This window comes from Fusarium odoratissimum (genome assembly GCF_000260195.1).
Source record: "Fusarium odoratissimum NRRL 54006 unplaced genomic scaffold supercont1.3, whole genome shotgun sequence".
In the NCBI taxonomy this organism is placed as follows: Eukaryota; Fungi; Ascomycota; class Sordariomycetes; order Hypocreales; family Nectriaceae; genus Fusarium; species Fusarium odoratissimum.
Genome location: NW_022158689.1, coordinates 1,771,662 through 1,794,636, shown reverse-complemented (window position 1 = coordinate 1,794,636; position 22,975 = coordinate 1,771,662). Strand labels below are relative to the sequence as shown.

Here is a 22,975-nt window from a genome sequence, read left to right as displayed (position 1 = left end):
TAAGAAATTAAAACTTGAGGACCTTTGTACTCAGTTTCATCTAAATATTCACTGACTAAATTTTTATTTAATATAAAAAATGTGGTGTTGAGATAATTAGTTAATTGATCATGATATCCGGTTCTTGGTGTTTTGGTCGGGGTGGCCGGTCTGTGGGGGTGGCCAGTCTTTGGGTGACGGACGTTACCGGCCGCCTCCGATTGTTCGTCGTCTTCTCGTCTGTTCATGCCGTACGATCCCTGATCCCTGCAGCTTCACTCACGAGCAGACCGTTTCTGGTCTCCTCATTGACACCATCGGGGCAGGGCTCCGTCTAAGCCGGAGATTTTGGCCCTTTGGCTGAGTACCATAGTAAATATTTTAACTCTTTAGCCCCCTCTTTTCACCTCGGAATCTGGGCTAAATCCCATGCCTTGCCGCTTAAGCTTGTTTGGATCAACAGTTGCATCACAGCAAAAGCGCTAACAGATCCCATCACATCTCGTCACATCCCAATGCTCACTTCCACGTCTATTTTTAATTTAGCCCGCATTCCCTGGTTCATTCCAGCATAATTAGGCCATCATCAAGGTCGTAGAGTATGCGGCCAAAAAGACTATTGATCTGGGCTAATTATGGAACAATTGCTCTTGACTAAACTTTCTCTCCTATGTCAATGCGCTTCCATCTTGTCTGCAACTCTGTTCAGCTCTCCGACATCCTTGCTCATGTTGGCACGGAGAGTTTATATATTCTACTTAGCTTACCCTAATGCTTCTTGTTGATCCCTACTTCTCTATGCTGAGGACTGACTTTACTTGAACTACTCCGAAGGCCGACGGTTCCGCAAGTTTAGTACCTACGTAGCAGTTGTGTGATCACGATGTCTTGGTAAATGAATATTTTGATCTGCGCTCGAGGTAGTATTCGTAAATTTAATGCAACTGAACTTGATTGTGGGTTTACTGGAATATTGTTGACCCTCTGTAGCCATCGAAATTACCCTCTCCTTGGAGACACAGTATGGCAACATTGCAACTTGGGCACCCTGTCAACCTAGGCCGCAATTTGCGGCCGACCTCGAATCTCACAGTCGATATAGTTCAATAACTTGACACTCGCCCTCCATCAACGCATGATTCAGAATCTCGATGCGACCGGACCAAACTTTTGTCCGCCATCGACGGTCAAAGGGTGTACCATGTGTTTTACCGTTTTAGACGGTCTAGCCCTGTGTGGCTGACGAAGGTTTCTCATTTCTCATCTTGTCAGCAAAATTGAGTTTGGTACCTCGAGTTGAATTGTGTTGGCCGCGTATCCCGACTTACACACCACCACGTTCGTTTGTGGGCCTTTCCGTAGCCGTTGAAGGGTCCGCGGGGAGCTTCTTGGCCCTCGCGGGCCGGTCCAAACTCAGGCGGGAAGTTAATCGCATCCATATCTAGGGTCCTCAGAATCATGGTTTATACTGTGCCATATTACCTCGTCTTCAAGGCCAGACAGGAAAAAACATGTTATGACAATGGCATGATAGCCCGGAGCAAGTCGACGCTGAAGCTAGCATCGTAGATCGAGGCTCCAGCTGACCAGGGCCCTTGCTCCTATCAAGGAAGCTGAGCCATTTCAATGCTCACAAAAGCCTCCATCAACAACAGTCAGGGATCGTCAGATAAGACTGTTAAACAAGCACAGTACAGAGTAAGGCTTCGGTACAGCACAGTGGAGTGTGCGCCGACTTGACTTTGCTTTGCTTTGTCACACTCACATTATCACTTTGTCCCTCACTTTCCCCGCCCAAACCCATGACAATCTTCTGGTCCCAATGGAGAACCTGGTAGGTCCGAAGTGATTCGGCTTCTCGAATTGAACATTCATTCGAAGCTCCAGAAGCTCGACCACAATGCGACCGTGCTTCCAGCACCCACAGAACTCGAGGAGGTCGCATTGGTTTTGCATCATGTGAGATTCTGCAGAAGTGAGCTTTGAATCATCTATTGGTTAATAGATGATATTCCAGATGTGTGTTGAAACCGTTGATGGAGAGGGAAACAGAAGTGGAGAGTAGGAGCCGCTTTGGAGAGCTGTAAGGATTGGCTCAGACAAGGATTACAATGGCACATGCACATTGACACTTCCAATGGCACTGTGATGTGATGCCGGGGGGTTGCATCACAAAATCAGAAACGAGAGCTCAGATGTGACATTCTGACTGCCGTCTTATACTGGGGCGAATTCTTGAAGTCCTCTGTAGACAATAATGACGGGACACCACGGCCTGGCTCCTGGGAGTTACCAATTCGTCGTTGATTTTAGATGCGGAGATATTCAAGCTTGTCTCCGAGCAAACTTAGTGACATGACTGAGTCAATTATTCGATCCCCTGCAATCGGACCTTGTCGTCCAGTTCCTCAACAAGCAGCTACCCGTTATGTGCTGCCAGCCAGCACTTTTGTTCACGGGTGTTCTGTGGTCCATGGACTTCCAGCCTTCTTGTCGGCCGCTCCTCGAGTTCGATGGGTCATCCAACTCGATCTAAAGTCTTGGCGAGACCAAACTTCAGAGTGAGACACCACGATGGCTATATGAGACATAGGCGTGGTGTTGATCAGCCCGCACAATTATCTTGATGCTCCGAATTCCACAACAGCTATCGTCGTCACCGGTATGTGTTCTGTGGCGTACGGGACAGTCGGTGAGAATCCCCGAAGACAAGTCTTGCCGTAAAAGACCTGGTCTATATCTTCATGCAAGGCATCTTGACTTGAAGACGAAGGCTGGACGGGAGACGGGCATAGCATGCGAAGTTAAGCGGGAACGAGACATTAGCCCACACTGGCGTGATGAAGCCTGAAGGATTTGAAGCCACTTTGGCTCTATCCACGCCTCTGCTTGCTTGCTTATTTCCTGTTGCATTCAGACATGCCATCCCGGACCCGGATCAATCTACACTGCTACAGCAGTTCTCATTACCACCACATCCTACTGTAAAGCTGTGAAAGGAATAAGAACATTTCGAGTTGGGCTGAGCATTTCCTTACCGTAGCAAGGTTTATAGTAGGGGTTGGGTGATAGAAGCAGACAGGGCATCCCGACCAAGAAGCTAGAGCGGGATCGGTTAAGCCCTCGTAGGATTGCGATTGACGGACGTGAAGCCAATTATTGACTCCAGATGAGATTATGAGAGTCTACTGGGTCGCAGAAGATATTGACCATCATGGGCTTCGCATCCCACGGTAACATTCCAATGGCATGGTGGCTCTGGATTCATTTGCGAGGCGAAGCAATTGGAGACACCGGGTGTTTGCAAAACATCACCATTGAACGGAGTCCACTGCGGGACTAGAACCTATTGTAGGAAAAGTAATGCGTATATGCTGTGCTTCTGTAGGTGGAAGCTGTCACTAGCCGAGTATCGATATTCACGACGAGCACTTTGTAGTGGAGTTACCCTACACTCCAATATTGGTAACACAGTCTGGTTTTGCACTGTATATACCTGCCTGACCTGAGCCCCACGGCTGAATACTCGGGTAGGTAGTGCAGCGTTTATGATGTCGTCACTGTATGTCGTTGTTTTGGAAGGTATCACCAGAATTTCATGCAGCAAGGTGGCTGTCATGCTGTGCTACACTGAGAATCGTAATCTTGGACCCCACAACATCAGATCTTCCAATATCTCTGTTGTGGTAGTGCTGTGAATCAACTTCGCGTCGCATTGCATCTCAGCCCAGGCACAGACAGATACGTTTTGCATATTCTGGGTACCATTTGTTCATCAATTCATCGACAATCACCGTGGCGACACATCCATTGCAGAAAATCATGCTTGGAGCTTCACCTTCAGCCAACCACGCCTCAAAGCCACTCACCCTCGGCTTGCTGAGCCGTTTGGCATCTCCTCAATTCCTCACAAGGATATGGCACCTTTTGTACAGATATTCCCGATTCAGCTGATGGTTTGGGGCTCCTTGATTGACAAGGCCAAGAACAGAGTTAAGAAACTACAGCAGAGCTATACCATTTCCAGTGTGATCTAGAGTGCCCAAATGCTGAATCCTAGCATATTGTACATGCACTCCATCACCCCACCTCTTAGTCTCGCCTTTTGGCGAAGCTCGAACTTCTTGACAAGGAACAGAGGAGTTCATCTGTCAATTGTCACCGCTCCCTCCGAGGAATAGTTGTGACAGACTGCGATTCGTACATGAAGCGGATTCATTTGTTCATGTGAGCGAGTTTGGCCGCGACCTTTGAGTCACACGATGAGCAAGAGAGGTCAAATCTTTGACCGCAAGTATGAGCAATGCTCGTATAACCATTCATGAGGCGAAATTCCAGTCTGGAGCCAGCAAAATATAGTCGAATTGTGGATGAGGCGAAAAATGGCCAGTCAAGAGCCAACCAAATCATGCCGCCATGATCCGCCTGACTTCTATCGCATTGAAAATCAAAGCGGATAGGAATGCTGTATTGGAGCAAACAAACTGAAAGAAAAACGGTCCGTCCCACTAGCCTGCCCGTTCGAGTCTTTTCACTTGATTCATGGAAATGACCATTCATGTGCGCTATGGTTGGTTATTGAGTGACATATGGCCAAGATTAGCGTCTATTCTCATTCAAAGCTCACAGTGAACGCACTGCCTGAAGAGGAAATCGAGGTCGAAGGAGGTGGTGGGCCAAGTAAGAATCTGACAGGGACTATGTACAGGGACTCCTGTAGCCTCTGATAGAGGGCCTCAGAGCAGTTCCGCTTGGAGTTGGAGTTGGTGGGGGCTAGAACCTTGACGATCCAGGGACCCTTTGAGGGCCTCCAAGACCGACAGGAGCACACCACCGAGCACCAGCCGTGGCAGTAATGCGAAGAAACCATTTTGAGGTGAACATACGATTTGTCTACTGGCCTGGGGCGTGTCGGTGCTTCTCTCGAGACTTGAACCAAGCTCGGAAGAATAGCTACCTGAAAAGAATCGTGTGAAGGATCGCAACGGCAAGCAATTACAGGACTATCATTCGGGGATGGAGTTTGTTAGCAGGGGACAGTCCACAAGAATGGTGGCGGAGGCTGGGGTTTGGGGCTGAAGTTCCAACTCCATCCGCTCTCGAACTCAGGCTGGAGAATACTGAGTCAAAAACATAGAGTTTCAGATGTAACGGTTTTCGGTCCCACAACCACAGAACCGGTGTGGTAAAAATTTGGGCGCCCTGGAAGCATCCAGGCTCCGGGATAGAGTGCAAGACTCTTGACCGTTGAAAAGTTTGTTCCTGGATGGGATGAGGCGCGAGAAAAGAGTAAACTTTCCAAGGTCGGAAACATATTCGCTGTTACCATTGCAAGGGCTCACAAGCTTGCACGTTCACACACATTCACATTCGCATTCAAATCTGCTCTACGACCCAAGTCACATGGCTAGCTTCATGTTCAAGAACGCAAGAGTGTTACGTTTGACAACAGCATGCAGGGGAATAATACGTTGAACAAGAGATTAAATGATACTCGGTATGTCCACGTCGTTGATGACAGCAATGCCAACAACTCATACCTTAACATATGGCAATGTCGACGTTGAAAGACATATGCGCATGAGGCGAGGAACCCACACAGTGCGCCATAGGAGAATGAAGAATACCGATCCATGCCAGTCGTTTATTTCTCGTTTCTCAGGATTTCGCATGCAGCTGATGGGGCTCGTCTCCCGCTCCTATGCCGAAGCTACTTGGTCCGTGATGACCCTGGCACTACAGTGTACAAGAAAGTACAGCACGAAGAACAGACTCAGCAGAGTACGGATACGCAGAGAGGTTGAAAGGCATGCGAACATGGTAAGATCAATTTGCAATTGAGAAATGTGGTGACACGAGAAAACAGACTGATCATGTTTGTGCTGAGGGTTGCCATGGGCATCCATCGTCATTATCACTATCTATTGAATTGGGTTTGGCCTGTTCTGCCGATGGATGAGATTACAATCCATATCGGAAACGATATAAGAACTCAGGTGTTGCGGGGTGATACGGCGCGTTGACTCGTTGCCCAACCTCACTTCACCTCTGTCGCTCGACTCATCCTGAACTAAGGTGAGAAACTCAAGCTCCCGGCGCTTAAACGCTCGTTAGGGCCGCTATAATTGTCCAAAGGTGTGGCACTAACGGATCTCCAGCTGTGGATAACAAGATTGGGGTGTGCTCAACCAAGTTAAGCCTAACGCCTCAAGAGCCAGGGTCGCAACGTGCGCCAGCTTAAGCCAATCGACGAGCACAGACAGCTCGAGGCATGGCGCCCCACGCTCTTCTGTTTAACTAGGACCAGGATGCTTCTCTTCTTCCATCGTCATGAAGCGTCCCGGCAAAGACACTATTTCTCTTCGAACATCTAGCCCCCCCGGCCCCCAGTCACCCTCTGATTCGTGATCAGAGCACAGAAACGTGACTGGACGTGCATTTTTGCACGCGAGACGCAGCCACTCTGCCCGGACTGAAGGCCCAATCGATACCACCAGCTTGACGCCGTGCACGCTCTAATGCTCAACTGGCTTTGTCTGGTACTCTATCTGAATCAACTGTCAATCCATGTTTCTCAGAGAAGGTCAGATTGTCACTTTAACTCAAGTATCTACTATCATAGCCTTCGGATCGTAAACGAATACAATGCCCTTGATCTACATGTTGGTTGATAGGACGGATCTCAATCTGGCTGTTGGTGATAACATGCTGCTGGCTTTCCGTTTTCTGCGTCCCGTGCCGGTGTGATGAAGCCGCAGCACCCTGTTCTTCACCCTAGGATCTTTGCTCCCACCCTCCTCTTTCTCCTCCCGTCTCTTTCACATCCCCCGAACAAGCCAGGGTACAAGGGTCTAGGGTCGAGGGACTGACTGGGCTACAGTACCCCAAGGGCCTAGAGACATGGCCACACGTTCTGCATTTAGCACCTCGCCCAAGTCTATTCTTGTCTCCATCCACTCCGTGACCGCTCATATTCATGCCTCTGCTGGTTCCCTCAGTCTCCAGTGTCGAGCTATAGTGCATACATAACGTCCCGTAACCGCCCGCTCACTCCCCTGGTCCCCTTCTCCCAAGTTTTGCGACGTGTGTATTATCTCCTCGACACCACGAGATTTATGTTTTCTTTATCTGTTTCTCTTTGTTTCAAGGCGTCTCCTCGATCGAGCTTAGGCACTGAGTTCTAAAGAAGCAACCGCCGGCGACGGCCATATCAAGCAATAGCCAGCTGATACACACAACCTCACCAACAGTATTTGGTGCCTGGTAGCATCAACTACTTGATATCTGCTGACAGAACTCCAAAATGGTAAGCATGAATGCTCGGTCAGTGAGCGTTATGGATATCACTAACACTGACCCATAGGAGTACACATCTTTCCGAGGCGGAGACCGCCTAACATACTCACAAATGCGACAGCAACCCCTACCTCGGGACACCTTCTTCAGCCTCAAGAATGATTCTCAACTACTAGATCGACCAATTTCAGTGGCAACCGAGTTTGTGGACACGGACTGGGAAGAAGAGGATGAAATCATTAGCGACGAGGAGGACAACTCGCCTCGTATAAGTCTGCAGTCGGTATGTGTCCCACAGAGAAAGTCGATCGACCTCGATAAGAACTAACAGACATATTTAGGCTGGACAACCTAGTTTCACAACAGTTTCTTCCTACGATGAGGTTCCGACGCCAAGATCGAGTAGAAGCCAAGAAGTTCCGCTTGATTATTCCCCGAAGCAGGTGGAAGGCCCTCGAGGGCCTCACCTTTTTCGGAACTCGACTGACCAATACTCTGCCACCGAAGAGGATATCATTTTGACATTATCACCCATCACTCCCAAGGGACCTCGGAACATTGCGGACTTTCTCATGACATCCCAGCCACCACCGCCCCGAGCCAGTCCTTTCCAGTACACTGATGCGGAACTGGACACGACAACTCTGGCATCATGGTCCACTGAGATGGTTGCGCAGGCTATGCTCAATGCTGGCGTTGAGCTGTCCGTGGCAGACCGATTTATGGAGAATGATATCAGCGGTGCAATTCTGATAACGCTTAAATTTGAAGATCTCAAGGAGCTTAACATCCAATCGTTTGGTATCAGGACCAAAGTCTGGCATCAAATCCAAGCTCTCAGAGACAGCAGACCTGCATCACCTCGCCCGGAAACACCAATTGAAGATGTTCCAAGCAAAGAAGTTGTCAGAGAAGCGCGAAGAGGGGAAGAAGGTGGTCTCAAGCGTCGCCAGAGCAGCAAGCGACGTCAGCGTGCAAGGACAAATGGAGACGATATTACTCCCATGGAGTCAGTGTCTATCATCGGTATTGAACAAGTTATCCCAAAGCCCCATCACTGTTCCAAGGGGGAGAACTGTTCCAAGTTCAGAAAGCAACAACAGCTTATCAAAGCATTCAAGAAAGAATATCCACATGTGGATATTAATGCCACTGGTACCGTCATGGTTGGAGATGCTGGCAACCCTGAGACGGCCAAGGCATTGGACCCTAACAAGGTCCGCCCCGTATCGGACGCTGTACCTTCTGTTGTCGCCTCCTCGGATGTCATGGGTCCTGGCATGCCTCCTCTCCAGTACCTTTACGAGGCATCTCTCCGTGGCGTTCAGTCAAGAGATCCTCAAGATAATGTCAGACAATTCCTTAGCTTTCAGCACCAACAGCAGGGAGACTGCAGCGCCGAGGTGCCTCCCACACCTCCATTTGATGGTATGCCAACCGCACAGGCCCAGCTTCCTCACCAAGGCCTGCGCCGACTACCTAAACTGTCCATCCCTGGGAAACCTCAGCTTCCCCCGTCCCGTCTTGGTGCTTCTTCAGTGCCTCCCCCTCAGAAGAAGCCCACGCAGTCATTTGCTCAACATCAACAGCAATTGCAACAGCAACACCAGCCCGCCTTTGTCCCTTACCAGATGGAGAAGACCAGCCCTCGATCTCCTGATCTGGAGATGACACCCAGGAACAGCTTCCGCCATGGTACACCATTTTCGGAGCTTGATGTTCCCATTACAGCTGTACCCATTGGCCCAGTGGCTCGAGATTTCTCCCAATCTGTGCCCCCTGACATGAACTACCGCACATCTCCAACTAACAATGTCTCCCCTCCTCGCTGCCAGTCTCGCACTTCAGCCCGCCGCCCATCTTTCCCTGTGATGCCCGCTCTGGAGGAGAACAAGCCTGTTCTCGTTAGCCGCCCTTCCCAGGGATCCTCCTCACCCCAGTCCCCACGAGGTTCACGATCTCGGCAGCCTCTTCAGCCACCCCCTCGCGACAACTTGCCTTTTTCCCGTGGCCAGCTTAATGGCTCTGAGAAGGTCCTGGCACCAACGATCACACCTCTCGGTGCCAAGGGCAAGTCTCCCTCTGCTGACCCTGCCAATGGCATCAGCCACCAAGGCCCAATGAAGAAGCGCAAGACAAAGATGCTTCGGCATGAGTGGCAGGACGGTTACTTTACTCTTAAGGGTACGCGTCTCAATATGCACAAGGATGCCGAGGAGCTCGGCCGGACCCTTGAGTATGTGGACATTGACGATTACGCAATTGCCTGCTCAAGTGTTGCATCCTCTTCAAAGCTCACTGCTGCTTTCAAGACGATGCATCTTTCTCGTGGAAGCCACAGCCGCGAGAAGAGCGACCCCGTTGGTGCCTTTGCTTTCCAGCTCATCCCTCAAGAGAAGAACACTGCCCGCCTTCGTAAGCGTGAGAGCCATCTTCAACCTGCTGGCGCCATTCCCGCAGAAGGTGTCAATGGCACAGGCAAGACGCATCACTTTGCTGTCAAGAACCGAGATGACCGCATCGACTGGATGCGAGAGCTTATGCTCGCAAAGGCGCTCAGACAAAAGGGCGAGGGTTTTGAGATCAGCGTTAATGGAAACATGATCTAAACCACCACATCCGCCACTTTTCTATCACTTACCAAAACTCTACTCTGCGTTGATTTCATTTCGATACCGTTGACCGGTTCCCCCTCATTGATGGTTATTGGGACTCGGTTTTTTCTCTTTGTACTGGTGTTGTTGTGTCTTTTTACATGCCAGAACGTACAACCACTATGCGATACTTGCTGCGGCTCTCTCGCGGGATGCTTACACAGCGGATGAATGTTAGCTCGAGATGAGCAATGATGTCTTTTTGGGTACTGGAATTTGCATACTCAGGATGTTCTCTTGATCGATAGGCCATTGCTCGAGGGGAACGAGCTGCCTTCGTTTTATACCATTCGCACACGACTCTAGAAAACTCAACACTGCACAGCCCACTCCCTTAAATTTCTTTACTTCACGAAGGATGACGCAGATACCACACAGCGCTTGTTGATTTTTTACTTCATATAGGTAGCTCGGGCTAGCTTTTTAGGATAGGAAAAGAAAATGACATGATGAATTTCAATATTGTCCTTGAAGCTATGTGATGTTAATGTCTTTCTGGAAACTTATTGTTAAGTCTTATATGGGGTCGGTATTATAAGTCTTTGTCACGGTCTCTCCTCTTCATGAGCTATATGGACAGGACCTGTGATGCAAGATTGGCTGATTAGGAGTAGAAGAATATTGCCTTCAACATGAATTGTTATTGCAGGAGGGTGTGTTTGGCAACGAAACCAAATGTATCACTTCGGCGCTCTTAGGCATATATACACGTATACATATAATTTGCCTATCAGCAATAACTTTCACCCTTGAGTCCTTCTGATATTTACCCTTGGTGGCATCCAGTTGTGAGGTTTGTGATACATTCAAGTCGGCCAATAGTGCTCAACATCCTGATATAATTTCATCTTACTAGCTCGATCGTCACATACGGCCACAGCTCGTGTAGAATACGGGGTCCCGTCTGCTCCCCCATCGTCAAGCCACGAAGCGCCGGATTAGTAGTTGGGTCGGTGACGACCAGCGAACACCTGGTGTTGTATGTCTTTTTGGTGTTTATACCTTTTTGCTGTCCACTATCACGAGGTACGCTATATACCAGAACTAGCGGATGGCAACATACCTGGGTAACCAAACCATCTCCCAGGCGTCTCATGAGCAAGATATAGGATGTAAGAGACGCACTGAGACGTCAAATGGTACATTTTCCCCACCTGTATATGCAGAGTACAATATCTTACAGAATTCGCTTCCCTTATCCCTTTGTCTCTATCCAATGCCGTAACATCGTGTCCTAACTATACATCCTGTCTAGGCGCTGTCATGTGTCATATTTCTGCTTACGCAGACTTGAAGCCAGGTCGCAGCACTCCCGACTTCTGAGCCACCTTCTCCCAATCGATCAACTTCCACCATGACTCGGCGAAAGCAGCCTTTCCACCCTGGCCACCAGCCCCTACACCCCAATCCAACAGCCATGCGTGCTCCCAGGTGTTTAGACACAGAAGAGGCTCCAGCTCGACACCACCTGGGGGAAGATCGCTGTTTCGCTTGTTGGCACCGAACGCCTGGTTGTGCATGAAAGTGCGGGCAGAGCCATCCTTGCCCACGGCGTTCATATCGGTGGTCTGGGCGCGCCAGTGAGCGCCGGGGTAGGGAGATCCGGCGAGGTAGGTGGGCAGAAGACGGTAGTCGCCGGGACCAGCCTTGACGAGCCAGAGGAAGCCCGGACCGAACATGGCGGAGGCAGTGATGATGAATTCGCGGCGGAGGGTCTCGATGGAGGAGAATGAGGCTTCTAGTTCGCTGCGGAGGGCGTCGGGCATGGGGGTTCCTTCTGGTGCGATGCCTTGGAAGAAGAAGTGGTTGTTGTGCGCCATGGAAGCATAGTTGAAGATTGGGGCCTGGTTAGGCTCGCGGGCTGTCATGAGAGCGATTGTTTTTGTGTCCTTATCCTCGAGCTCAGTGCCTGGAAATTGGCATGTCAGTAAATGTTGAATTGGTATATAATTCAACGTCAAATTGGGGAACAATATGGTTCAATGCTGTCCTAGAACATCAATGCCACACATACCAACAGTCAAAGCATTCAGTTTCTCCACCGTCAGCTTCATGTATTCAGTCCAAGCGATCGAGAAACCTCCAGGGCTCATGAGGTTAGGAACACCCTCAGAATAGTCGTGCGGCAGTTGAGGAACATGATGGATAGATCGGCGGGCATTGACTGTTGAGCGCAGGCCGAGGCCAAATGCGGATCTAGGGACCCTTAATATCGGACGAAGCATTGTGTGAAGGGAAGATCGACGGTATTAGGGGAGCTAGTCGGCGTGGAAGGACCGTGGACGTCGTCGACTTGGATTGTACTTTTTTTGGTGTTGATAGCCGCCGCCTGAGGTTTCTTCACGGAGCTAAGTTGAGCCGAAGATGAACCAGGACGCCACAAGACGGGGAAATGTATATGTGGCTGAGTCTTAATCCGCGGGCCAAGACTACCTACCTTAAACCAGACTGACTCTGGACTTTGGTCTGGCGGGGAAAAACAGACAAGGGAGTGGCTGTGTTGAAGAGTCTAGATTGAATTTGGGCTTAGCTCCAGTCTAATCTGAGAACGACCAGCAGCAGGAGCCGAATATCCATGACCACGCTCAGGCTCAGGCTTAGTCTTGGAGAAGTCTAGGCGTCGATATTCATGATCAGTCCCATCAGTCACAAGCGCCTCGTTCTCCGTTTTGACTTTCCTCCCCCTTTCATTTTGTCTCCATTCGTCATCTTCTTTTTGGTCTTTCTTTTTGCTATCGTTATACCAAGATAAATACAAGTTTCATCTCTTGACAAGTTTTGTAAGAGTTTTGCTCTCAACAACTCTCATTCGTCTCTTTCTTCGCCCCCGTTGGACCCTTTTGGCTGTCCTGAAACATCACCACTTCTCCTCTCTACTGAGACATTCGACATCATAATCGATCAAACGTCCACGTACACATGCAACCTCCGTCGAACCTCGAAGATATACCAGTCGCCGTCGATGATGCTTCTTCCTTGATTCTCGCCCAATCTTCAACAGTTCTAGAGATGGCTACCTCAGTTATCGCCTCGGCCGCCTCCATGGCTTCCTCCACAGCCGCATCCGCAACCTTCATCGCGTCCGGAGCACCACAGTCATACGACGAAGACGATTCCAATGGGGAGTGCTCGTTACTGGGCTCCTTCGCGCTGCTTGTACAAGGCGCACTTGGTGCTCTGGCTCTACTCTCCCTCGTCTATAAGCGGTGGCGGGAACGACCTCAACGACCTCTCAAGATTTGGTTCTTCGACGTGTCAAAGCAGGTTTTTGGTTCTGTGCTCGTCCACATCGCCAACATCTTCATGTCCATGTTGACGAGCGGTCGATTCTCGGTCCAGGTCGACCCTTCAGCAACATCCATGACAAGACGATCCGATGACGACAACTACGCCCCGAACCCATGCTCTTTCTATCTTCTCAACCTCGCGATAGATGCAAGTATCAGCCTATGCTGTGATTCACACCCCAGATTTGCTAACATCTATAGACCACTCTCGGTATCCCCATACTCATCATTCTCCTAAAGATCCTCACAGGTCTCGTTCGTTTCACACCCGTCGGCCAACCCCCCGAATCTGTTCAGTCTGGCAACTACGGTACGCCGCCCAATGCCTGGTGGTGGTTAAAACAATCAGTCATTTATTTCTGTGGCCTTTTTGGCATGAAGATCTGCGTGCTCATCATCTTCATAATGATGCCTTGGATCTCAAAAGCTGGCGATTGGGCTCTTGGCTGGACCGAGGGCAATGAGAAGCTTCAGATCGCGTTTGTCATGATGATCTTCCCCCTCATCATGAACGCCCTCCAATACTATATCATCGACTCGTTCATCAAGCTCAAAGAGACCAACCACGAAAGCCATGGCAACGAATCTGATGACGAAGGCCGCCGCAGGAGGTACGACGACAGCGAGGACGAGACTTCACGTGTCAGACTTGTCGATTCAGAGCACGAGACTGACAGTGAGTCCGATGACGATGACGATAAGCATGTCACGCGTCCCACTCATTCCACGCAACCCAAAGGCAGAGACTCTGGAGAGTATGATCCCGAGCGCGACGGTGACGATCGCACAATCATAGGAAGCAGTGCGAGCGCCCGTGGTCCTCAGGATAAGGTTCCCCAAGAGCTATATCCCAAGGAGTAGAAGAGGTTACATAAGCTTTGGACAGGCCTGTCTGTTTTGTTTCAAGTTTTCTCGAGTTTTCTGGTAGTATGGGTCTTTTACAAACAATCTGTACTGGTTTCGAGTCGTGGCGTCTTACCAGCGAATGGAGATATACTATATTGCAAATACTGGTGGTTCTTTGTCGGCATTCAGTGGCAGTCAGGCTCACGGCGTAAATAGGAGCCTGGGGCGTTTTCAGGTGGGATTACACTTCGGGATTAGAAGCGACTTCAAATCAAACTTCACAAAGCCTCATGGGCGAGGATCATTATTGTTTAGCAAACTCATCATCTAAATGAATGGCTAAGTCTTGGCTATAACGCCAAGCTTGCATGAAGCTGAACAGAGTTTCATCACGTAGGCGAGAAGTCCTTGTGTCGTAGCCAAGTGGTGCATTCAAGCCATCTTTCTACAGGCTGACGAGACAAATCCGTATCATGGGGCCCTCCAAAAATATAACATGAGTATCCAGACCCAAATTCTAAAGAAAAGTTCGACCGAAGTTCTCCCCAGAAACGCCCACGCATAAAAACTTAGTAAAGTAGTAACAAAATGCCGGAAACAACTCCGTATATCCATGAAATACTCAGAAAAACATAGCCATATGCCTTTTCTTTCGTTCACCTCCAAAGTGTCATAAATCCACCGCTTAAGGCTGGTATGGCTTGAAACCTGGGTATGGCTCTTGCGGAGAGTGGGACTCTGGCATGTGTTGCCGCTGCTGAACAGGATTTGCACCATAGCTCGCCTCGGGACCAGGAGGCGGTGTTCGATAATCGTTCATAGGCGCTGGAGACTGGCGAGGTGGCTGAGCGTAGCCGAAATCGTTTTGGGGGCCGGGTGATTGACGAACGGGTGATCCATAACCATAGTCTTCTGGTATAGCTGGAGAACGACGAGGAGGAAGCTGTCCATAAGTACCAAATTCATCTTGATGCATTGAAGCTCGCTTGGCGAAACTGGCAGGCCGCGGCGGAGGAGTTCCTCGGTATCCGCTATAAGTTGCGGCATAATCGTTGGGGGAAGTGGCCTGGCCGTAGCCTTGTTGCCCGTAGCCCTGCATCTGCCCGTAGCCTTGGGGTTGTTCGAATCCTTGATCATGGCCGTAGCCTTGGTTGCCGTATCCATTGGTGTTCAAGGCTGGGGAGCGACGTTCATGTGGCATCGGTGCGACAGCAGCGGCATTGCTGTACATGGGGTTCATGCCGGGGGCTTGATAGCCGTAACCCTGCTGGTCGATAGGTGAATAGGCATCGGGAGCTTGGTTAGCGCCCAGGTAGCCGCTTGAATTACTCTGTGCCTGGCTGTAGGGAGTCAGATTGTTCGGCGCAACTCCCCCCATCATGTTGCTTTGCTGACTATGAGGTGGCTTCGAAGGTAGAGTGTCAAGCTCAACGGCCTCTGTGTGGACCTCGACCTTTTTGCTGCTAGCACCCTCCCAGCTGGGCATTTCAGGGAGGGCGTCATCGTCTCTGCCTTTACTCGTTTCGAATTCTGCATACTGAGGTGGCTCGGATCGCATGGGCTTTGTGACGCCGTACTGAGGCGCTGATGAATTCATTGGGGGTTCACTTCGGTATCCATGATGCTGACCTTGGGGAGCATAAGGGTCATCCAAATGCTTCGTAGCACTGCGTGGAGGGTCACAAGCACCGCAGCAGTTACCGCAGCACTTCAGGCACTGGCAGCAGCTACAACAACATGAAAGACCACAGCAGCAGCAGCGAATAATACACCAAACAATACTGAAAATGATAAGACCTCCGATGATCATCACACCAATTACTGGCCACCTGGGTCAAGTTAGCAAACAAGGCCTGTAAGTAGCGAAGGATATACGCACTTGCACCACGCCACGTTCATACAGTTGTCCCAGCTAGAGAAAGCGGTTGCGAAGTCTTCTGATTTCTGTGCAACCTCATCGGTTGTTTGCGCTGCATCGGCTAACATGTCTCGTCGTGAAAGGTCGGCTACAATTGTCCGGACAAACTTGTCTTTGACCACCTCCCAGGCACTGCCCCGAAGGCTCCGCGCCATGGCCTCGTCAATGGAGGGCATTTTACTGATGTGTCCCAGTTCAAGATGGAGCTGGTAATGAGTGAAATAAATTCGAAAAGATCGAGAAAGATATAATGAATGTGGTGTTGCGTATTTTGCTCGAGGTTTCGGGTATAATACTACTTGGTTGCATGGGCAAGTTGATAATGCTTGAACTGAGTTCGGGGATGTTGATCGAGAAACGGTCAAAAAGTCAAAACACGATGTTATTGAGACAACGACGTATGCTGTATCTTCTTTCAGCGCGTGTCAATATTGAAGCGGGTCGCTAATCGAATGTTGGAATGAAGGACGGCGGTCCAGCAGAAGAGGACTGTGGATGAAGAACAAGAGCGGCGCTCGCACCGTCAGTACAAGAGAATGTTTTGAAGAAATAACCAAGAGAGTGTAGATGACCTATACGAGGTTAAAGAGAGGCTTAAGAAACGACAGCCACATCAGCATTGTCGTTCGTGTTGGTGTAGAGAATAAAGTACAACCTAAGCCTAGAAGTCAAAGAGAAGGGAAGAAAGCAACGGCGGAGCTGGAGTTAGAGGCGCCCGCCAGGTGGAGCGGCCTGGCCACTAGGGACAGGGAGACGCTGAAAGGTCCAGAATTACCGCGAGTGGCGGGGATGATCCAGGGGAAACGGGACCGCTAATGGTTCAATTTGCCCCTGATCGATAAAACATCCCTGTCAGAAGAGTTCTGAAACTGTGAAACTCGACAGGATTGTCGCTTGGATATCCATTCGTGGGGGCGGACAGTTCACTTCGGTCTGAGAGTGGACTCGGCGAAGAGAGCAGAGTCGATTCCGCGTTTAGAGAATATGTACAGTACGCCCATTGCATTGAATATGAACTTTGTTGTAATCTGACTTTGAATCCATCCAATACGGGCTTTCAACAGCTGACTTTGACAGTTGAAGGGGTGATGACGACTCCATGGCTTGACACTTAGCCCTAGCCTTTATAGGACCGACATCGGGTGATTGAACGAATATTCGCGGAGAATGCTGTAAAGAGAATGGTTAACGGCATGCCTGGGAAATTGAGAGTAGCAAGATAGGCAAGTCGATGAGTTGACGATCTTTGTTGTATGTAACTTATGGAGTATCGCCTGGTGGCATTCTACCATAGATCAACGTGCGAGGTCAAAGAACAATGTCCAGCTACTTCTCAAACACAAACGAGTCTTTATTCCTTGAATCATGCGCGATAAAAGCCATGAAATCATCACCAGTATCAAAGACGCCATACCGTTGTTAGCCCTTCTGCCAGAAGCTCAGCCCTGGTCCTGATGCGGGCCACAGGGGCTTCTTCCATTTCCGAAATGACAGGGTCGTCTCGATTGCCGGACGATCCTGTCGCAGAGTTGAAGTGGAAAATTGAGGGTTTTGAAATGATTTCGTCATTTATCGGTGTCAGATTTCAACGGCTGGAGAGTATTGGAATTGGTGGTAAAATGTAAGATGGTCCATGGGTATCGAGGCACACTCTCTGCAAGGTGTGTACATTGGACCAGGCTCTCGGGACTTGGCGTAGAAAATATCAAAGAGCCAAGGCTTGGGTTCCTTTTGTTATGATTGCGATGTGCAGCACTGCCTTTATACACGAATGAATTCGGCATTATTGTATTGGCCAAAGAGATATTCAGATCGTCGTCCACTGCTACCATGAGGCGGTATGCATAACCCAACGAATGGTATACTGCAAATTTGTTTCTTCCCACCTTTATCATGTTTCATGCAGGTCCCGTCAACGGCTGTGGCGTTGATGTCGAATTATCTATGCATACGTTCAAATTCACCTAATAGTATGGGGCTGTTGTTCTTGAATTCAGTTCATTCATCAATATCATGCCCTTGAAGTCACGACAGATCTGCTGAAACGTTATCAGCAACGCGTCACAAACATAGTTATCTAACTATTTCGATAAATACTTGCTAGAGAGAAGACTAGAATCGATTAGGGAAAAAATAATTCTCGTAATTCCACCCAGGCCATGCTCGCGAGAGTAATGCCTCTTATCACAGTATGTCTTGACGTAAGTCCATTCATTACATAGCGAGCTCCCAAACGCCTCAATCGGTGGTATCCTTTCCATATCGGCCGTGTTTTAAACCCGTTCCCATTCCAAACGCACCCATCGCCGTGCTTTACTTTCCAGGAGGAGGACCCGCAGGTGGGGAGTAAGCACCATCACGCTGATATGTACCCTGTGGTTGCTGAACTCCGGAATACTGGCCCTGGCCGTAGTACCCGTCGTTGGTGTTGAATGTCGTACCGGTGTACTGAGGCTGCTGTTGCTGGCCGTATGCTGGGGGTGGAGGTGGAGCTCCGTAACCACCGTTGTTCTGCTGGTAGCCCTGATTATAACCGCCTTGGTTGCCGTAGTTGTACATCTGATGGTTGTTGTTGTTGTTTCCCCAAGGCTTGGCCGCCATCCATCCAGTGCCGTACACGGGCTTAACGCCACGGCGTTTGCGACGGCGAGAGAATCTTGATGTGTTAGTAAGATACTTCAAACGGCAATGAGAGTGCAACTACTTACAGGCAGCAGAAGAGGAAGAGGACGAAGAAAAAGATGACGATGCCCGCTAACACCCAGCGCCCCCAGTAGGACCAGTTGTTACGAACACATCGTCGTCCATTCCAATTCCACCCATAAGAGCATCTGTAGTAGTCGCGCGCAAAAACATCTTCAGTGGGCGCCATTGTGATTATGAAGATGCGCGATGTGTATACGCGACGATGATGAAGTAGAGTTGAAGAGCGTTCAATTGGCAAACTCTGTTTTTGACGTGTTGTTTGCGGCGCTGAGTCGCTCGGCTATGACGTAGAATGTGTGTGATGGTGTTCCCAGGGAGGTGACGTCTTTATCTGATAGGTTGTGTATAAGATCTGTTACAGTAGGTGATTGACGATTAGACCAGGCCGTCAAAGGGTGTAAGAAAAAACAGGATAATAGGTGTTTTTTTTTGGGCTATTCCAAGTTCCACACGAATGAGAGAAGGGAAGACAAGAGAGTGGGAGGAGGGCCCTTTATGCATAGTGCAACTCAAACGACGAAGCCAAGAGAAGAGAAGAATCATGATATCCACCCAAGCTTGGCCTAGAGCCTAAAGTTGCCTGCGTAACTCTAACAAAACGCGGTCACAAGCCTCTTCTTGGTCTCGAGTGTTTCCACTTTTGTCTCGTCTTGGCCAACATGGTGTGTTCTTGGCTATCAAACGAGGTTTAATGCTATTGCGCTGCGTGGTCGATAGTGGCTGTGCGTAAAGATACAGTAGCAGTTGAGCGCTTGGCGCTTACATCACGGTAACCTTCATATCTGCCGTGATTCCCGCTATACAATCATACCATGCTACGTTCAAGGGTGATATACAGGTTTGAGGAGTGAATCAAGACCGTCATCAATACGCAGCGTATTTCGCGTATCAATTGATAACCAGTCCCTTTGGTTCGTAAATGGTAGCGGAAAGGTCTGTACTTCACCGGCAAGTTTGGACCGAGATCATCACCTGTCCAAGACTGCTAAGCCTCAAGTCTTCGCGGCCAAATTCCAATTCCTCGTTGATGTGGCGAAGCCAATGAATGACGTGTTTCCACCCTTAGCTACTCCATCATTTCGTTGATGATTGATCTGCTTCATAAACCACATTCTAGAACGTCATAAGCGACTTGTAAAAGGACCTGCATGAGTATTCTGGACTCTTTATGTAAGTTTTCCAAATGCCAAGCAAGAATCAACCCAAACTCTCGGACCCGGCATATCCCAAAAGCTCAGCTTATAGACCCTCCAAAGACCCGTCTTGGAGCTCCATGTTAGTTCGGCCTACGGCAATTAAGCTTATTAATAATCTATGCTGTGCTTTCTGAAATGGCTAAGAGTTAAATCAACTTTCGACAGTATATATGATCCTCGCATGCATAGAGGCATTAGGCCAAGAGGCTCAAATGATGCAAGAAATGATGCCATGTCTAGAGAGTGATCGAAGGCGCGGCATGCTTATGATAATTTGAAGGAGTCGGACTATTCGAGAATATAGAAACCGCTTTCATTCTCCCATGGTCTACATACATGGTTTGGTGCCATCTTGGTCCCCCAAAGTGCGAAAACAACAACATCCGCTCCGATTATCCAAGCGCATCGTATTAATGTCAGCAGTTCCAATCGTTAAAACATATCAGGGTTGTCTTCAACCTTGCTCTTCAGAACAGGATCGATTTCATCGCACCGACGGCATATACTTTTGTGTCCCAAACGCCGTCAAAGAAATCACCCCGCAAACACCAATCAGATATTACCCAGCGCCTGTCCTTTCGTAACGAGCCCGTGATCCGTCGTGAGGAGATACAAGGAAATCGTAAGGGTCATTCGCTTCAGAGGCCGGCTCTTGGGAAAGAGTAGCGTTGTCGTCGGAGTTCGTCCGCTGCCTTCATGTTGCGTTCCGCGGCCTGTTGAGCTTGTTGTCGCGCTGCTATCGCGTTGACCTTCTCTCGAGCTCTGAGCAGACTGCTGTTATCCTGCTGCTTGATCTTGGAGCGAATGTCGTATAGTTGCATGAGTGTGCCTGCTCTCTCCAGGTCTTCTTCGAACTGTACAGCAGTTCTGTCAGTGCCCAAGTCCCAGCTTCGCCTTTGAGACGACGGTTGGGGGGGTTGCCTCACATCAGATTCGCCTCGGCGAGGAGTTCCAGGGCTAGAGTTTACAGCTGAACCGGAGTGGGAACCGGGAGAGAGAATGCGGCGGCCGAATTTGTCGAATTTCTCCGACGACCAATGCCGCTGTAAGCCTGTGGGACGTCGTTGTTGATTCGTAGTAGGACTCGAGGTAGGGGCAGTTGCGGCTGCAGTCACTTCGACTCTTGTGTAACTAGAGTTGGAGGGGTTGTTGGCGCTGACGATGGCCTCTGCGGCTCCCGGATCCTGACACACGAGATACGTTAGTCTCGACTGCACAGATGAACACGTAGCAGAAAGGAGCTCAAGGTTAAATGTGGACACATACGGCGGCGCCGATATTGCTGAGGTCGGCAAGAACCTGGGATAGTTGAAGGCTCTCCATTGCTCGCGCTGGAAGAAGTGGTTTGTGTGTTGCTAGAGGTGACTGCGATGATGGGTATCAGTTATTATAATGCTTCCTATCGAAAACATAGGAAGTCAAAGGAAGAAATTCAGGTCTGTTAGGAAGAGAGTTTGCGTGGAAATGAGGTCAGAGGAGGGTTGGAGGGGAAGGTGTTTTTTTAACTGTATTGAAGGTTGCTCCTGGGCCTGGTTTGGCTTGCTTTGCGGTGGGCGAATTTTGGGTTTCGGAGGGCAGGCAGCCGCAGATCCATCCACAGCGCCTGCCGTGCGTGTGCCAAGCGACAGGGGGCGAGCCAAATCAGTGTGGAGGGACAGGAAAACAAACTGATATCTACAGTCGCTCACTCACGCTCAATGTATACATAGTATCGCATTCATTAATATCAAATGTAGTAGGTACGAGTAGGTTCTTCATTGATTCTTTGAGAGATCTATCAAGGTGGACAGGAAGACAACGTTGCTCCAGTAGTATCAGAATGAAGCTTCTCGATTATGCTGAGAAATAAGAATTAGTGAAGCAAAACACCACTACCACCACAGTACAGTCCATGATTGGCCAGGTTTATGCTTCCAAAAGTCCAGAGCTCCAGCACTGCATCTATCGTGCATAAGATAGCCGGTCACCCCCGGCTGCAGTGGGATCTTGTCGAGCGGTAGTGGAGGGTAGCGGGGGGCTAAATGCCCAAAATTACAGGTGTCAATAAGCCAAGTCTGGGGTTTGCTCCTCCCCCACACTTTCACTAATCTTCCGGCATCGAGAGTCACGAGCTCGAAAAGCCATGTCTGACAATGGGAAAAGCTAACTACACAAAGAACCGTCAAAACAAGTAAAACTCACCGCTTCTCTCAGTTCAATCATGCAGAATAAGGCTGACATGAACGCCAGGATCGATCGGACAAAGCATATCACTATTGATGTTCTGATCATCGCTGTTCTCCGATGTTAATGAAATGGTGGGTGAAGGTCTTTACCTTATTTACCCCGAAGTGCCAGAGGGGGCCTCTCATGGTTGCGTTGCATTCCATCAAGCGGCGAAAATTGTCGCCCAATATTGGATCAAAATTCACCGTGCACTCCGGACAGGGGGAGGATTGCCATCATCAACAATCAGCCTCTGCTATCATCACTACGGACCGACGGAGCCTGTTTTCAGGTTCGCCGGCCTCTAGTCACTAGAAACTCTCGTTAGAGGGTCCAGTTTGTCCGTCTGCCCTATCGCCTCGTCTTACCAGTAGTTTGCATGTATACTCATTCTCATATACGTCATTGTGAATGACATCCTTCTCAGTATCCTGTGTTAGACTCCTGACTAAATCACAACCATCATGATCATTTAAACAACTCCCATCCGAGTACATCCGATTTCGGGCCACATGATCAAACTTCTGATACAATGAATTGACTCCGTATTTTCCAGGGTATCGGCCCTGTCGATACTTGCAGCTTTTGACGCATGCAACCCTCCATAGAACTGGTCGAGTGGGATTCCCCGCACTGTCGACGCGTGAGCTTCCAAGCCCATAGGGAGACTTGTCTGAGCCTATCTTTAGGAACTGATTCATCCTCAATCCATGATACTATATGGACGAGGATCATAAGAAAAGCCAGAGTAGTTGTTGAGAGTCATAAAACCTTTCAGCAAGTCATGTTAATAAATACGGTTCATGCGGAGTATATTCAAGATTCGTCCCAAGCCCCAGTGCACATCATCAATAATACCCAGGTTCAACAGGCATTTTCAGTCTTCAA

The 22,975-nt window shown here is 49.3% G+C and overlaps 7 protein-coding genes and 1 non-coding gene across 9 annotated transcripts; 3 read left to right on the top strand and 5 right to left on the bottom strand.

The window, feature by feature from the left end:
• Positions 1-183: 183 nt before the first annotated feature.
• Positions 184-1,439, bottom strand: FOIG_03018 (uncharacterized protein; the record flags this gene model as incomplete). The annotated part of the gene is made up of 2 exons (XM_031200639.1): positions 184-219; positions 1,308-1,439. 2 exons carry the CDS (start codon positions 1,437-1,439, stop codon positions 184-186), a joined length of 168 nt encoding a protein of 55 aa, XP_031070407.1.
• A 5,470-nt stretch (positions 1,440-6,909) lies between these two features.
• Positions 6,910-10,683, top strand: FOIG_03017 (uncharacterized protein). Its single transcript, XM_031200638.1, has 3 exons — positions 6,910-7,285; positions 7,343-7,558; positions 7,617-10,683. The coding sequence occupies exons 1-3, from the start codon at positions 7,283-7,285 to the stop codon at positions 9,882-9,884; spliced, it is 2,487 nt and encodes an 828-aa protein (XP_031070406.1). The 5' UTR covers positions 6,910-7,282; the 3' UTR covers positions 9,885-10,683.
• FOIG_03015 (Fe-Mn family superoxide dismutase) lies at positions 10,616-12,319 on the bottom strand. The gene is made up of 2 exons (XM_031200637.1): positions 11,944-12,319; positions 10,616-11,838 (listed from the first exon to the last, which is right to left on the bottom strand). Exons 1-2 carry the CDS (start codon positions 12,152-12,154, stop codon positions 11,210-11,212), a joined length of 840 nt encoding a protein of 279 aa, XP_031070405.1. The 5' UTR covers positions 12,155-12,319; the 3' UTR covers positions 10,616-11,209.
• Positions 10,800-10,915, top strand: FOIG_03016. The gene has a single exon (XR_004093422.1). It is a non-coding gene; the product is annotated as a 5S ribosomal RNA (ribosomal RNA).
• Positions 12,320-12,459: 140 nt separating the features above from the next.
• Positions 12,460-14,575, top strand: FOIG_03014 (uncharacterized protein). Its single transcript, XM_031200636.1, has 2 exons — positions 12,460-13,364; positions 13,418-14,575. The coding sequence occupies exons 1-2, from the start codon at positions 12,849-12,851 to the stop codon at positions 14,075-14,077; spliced, it is 1,176 nt and encodes a 391-aa protein (XP_031070404.1). The 5' UTR covers positions 12,460-12,848; the 3' UTR covers positions 14,078-14,575.
• On the bottom strand, positions 12,548-17,714 carry FOIG_03013 (uncharacterized protein). Its single transcript, XM_031200635.1, has 2 exons — positions 15,942-17,714; positions 12,548-15,891 (listed from the first exon to the last, which is right to left on the bottom strand). The coding sequence occupies exons 1-2, from the start codon at positions 16,154-16,156 to the stop codon at positions 14,748-14,750; spliced, it is 1,359 nt and encodes a 452-aa protein (XP_031070403.1). The 5' UTR covers positions 16,157-17,714; the 3' UTR covers positions 12,548-14,747.
• Positions 17,715-17,730: 16 nt separating this feature from the next.
• Positions 17,731-19,437, bottom strand: FOIG_03012 (uncharacterized protein). Its single transcript, XM_031200634.1, has 2 exons — positions 18,689-19,437; positions 17,731-18,636 (listed from the first exon to the last, which is right to left on the bottom strand). The coding sequence occupies exons 1-2, from the start codon at positions 18,850-18,852 to the stop codon at positions 18,294-18,296; spliced, it is 507 nt and encodes a 168-aa protein (XP_031070402.1). The 5' UTR covers positions 18,853-19,437; the 3' UTR covers positions 17,731-18,293.
• A 340-nt stretch (positions 19,438-19,777) lies between these two features.
• On the bottom strand, positions 19,778-21,632 carry FOIG_03011 (uncharacterized protein). 2 transcript variants are annotated; one of them, XM_031200633.1, is made up of 3 exons: positions 21,149-21,632; positions 20,809-21,066; positions 19,778-20,736 (listed from the first exon to the last, which is right to left on the bottom strand). In XM_031200633.1, the coding sequence occupies exons 1-3, from the start codon at positions 21,203-21,205 to the stop codon at positions 20,521-20,523; spliced, it is 531 nt and encodes a 176-aa protein (XP_031070401.1). In that variant the 5' UTR covers positions 21,206-21,632; the 3' UTR covers positions 19,778-20,520. The 2 variants fall into 2 exon arrangements, with proteins under 2 accessions (XP_031070401.1, XP_031070400.1); XM_031200632.1 differs by having other exon boundaries at positions 19,778-21,066; positions 21,149-21,597.
• Between the last annotated feature and the right edge of the window lie 1,343 nt (positions 21,633-22,975).

Coding starts and splice junctions, on each gene's coding strand:
- FOIG_03011 (XM_031200632.1), bottom strand. CDS start 21,205: ATGGAGAGCCTTCAACTATCCCAGGTTCTTGCCGACCTCAGCAATATC. Junction 21,067..21,148: donor TCAGCAATATCGGCGCCGCC/GTATGTGTCCAC, acceptor CTCGTGTGTCAG/GATCCGGGAGCCGCAGAGGC.
- FOIG_03015 (XM_031200637.1), bottom strand. CDS start 12,154: ATGCTTCGTCCGATATTAAGGGTCCCTAGATCCGCATTTGGCCTCGGC. Junction 11,839..11,943: donor ACTGAATGCTTTGACTGTTG/GTATGTGTGGCA, acceptor GCCAATTTCCAG/GCACTGAGCTCGAGGATAAG.
- FOIG_03012 (XM_031200634.1), bottom strand. CDS start 18,852: ATGGCGCCCACTGAAGATGTTTTTGCGCGCGACTACTACAGATGCTCT. Junction 18,637..18,688: donor CTCTTCCTCTTCTGCTGCCT/GTAAGTAGTTGC, acceptor TAACACATCAAG/ATTCTCTCGCCGTCGCAAAC.
- FOIG_03013 (XM_031200635.1), bottom strand. CDS start 16,156: ATGCCCTCCATTGACGAGGCCATGGCGCGGAGCCTTCGGGGCAGTGCC. Junction 15,892..15,941: donor ATGAACGTGGCGTGGTGCAA/GTGCGTATATCC, acceptor AACTTGACCCAG/GTGGCCAGTAATTGGTGTGA.
- FOIG_03014 (XM_031200636.1), top strand. CDS start 12,849: ATGCAACCTCCGTCGAACCTCGAAGATATACCAGTCGCCGTCGATGAT. Junction 13,365..13,417: donor TTCTCAACCTCGCGATAGAT/GCAAGTATCAGC, acceptor TAACATCTATAG/ACCACTCTCGGTATCCCCAT.
- FOIG_03017 (XM_031200638.1), top strand. Junction 7,559..7,616: donor CTCGTATAAGTCTGCAGTCG/GTATGTGTCCCA, acceptor AGACATATTTAG/GCTGGACAACCTAGTTTCAC.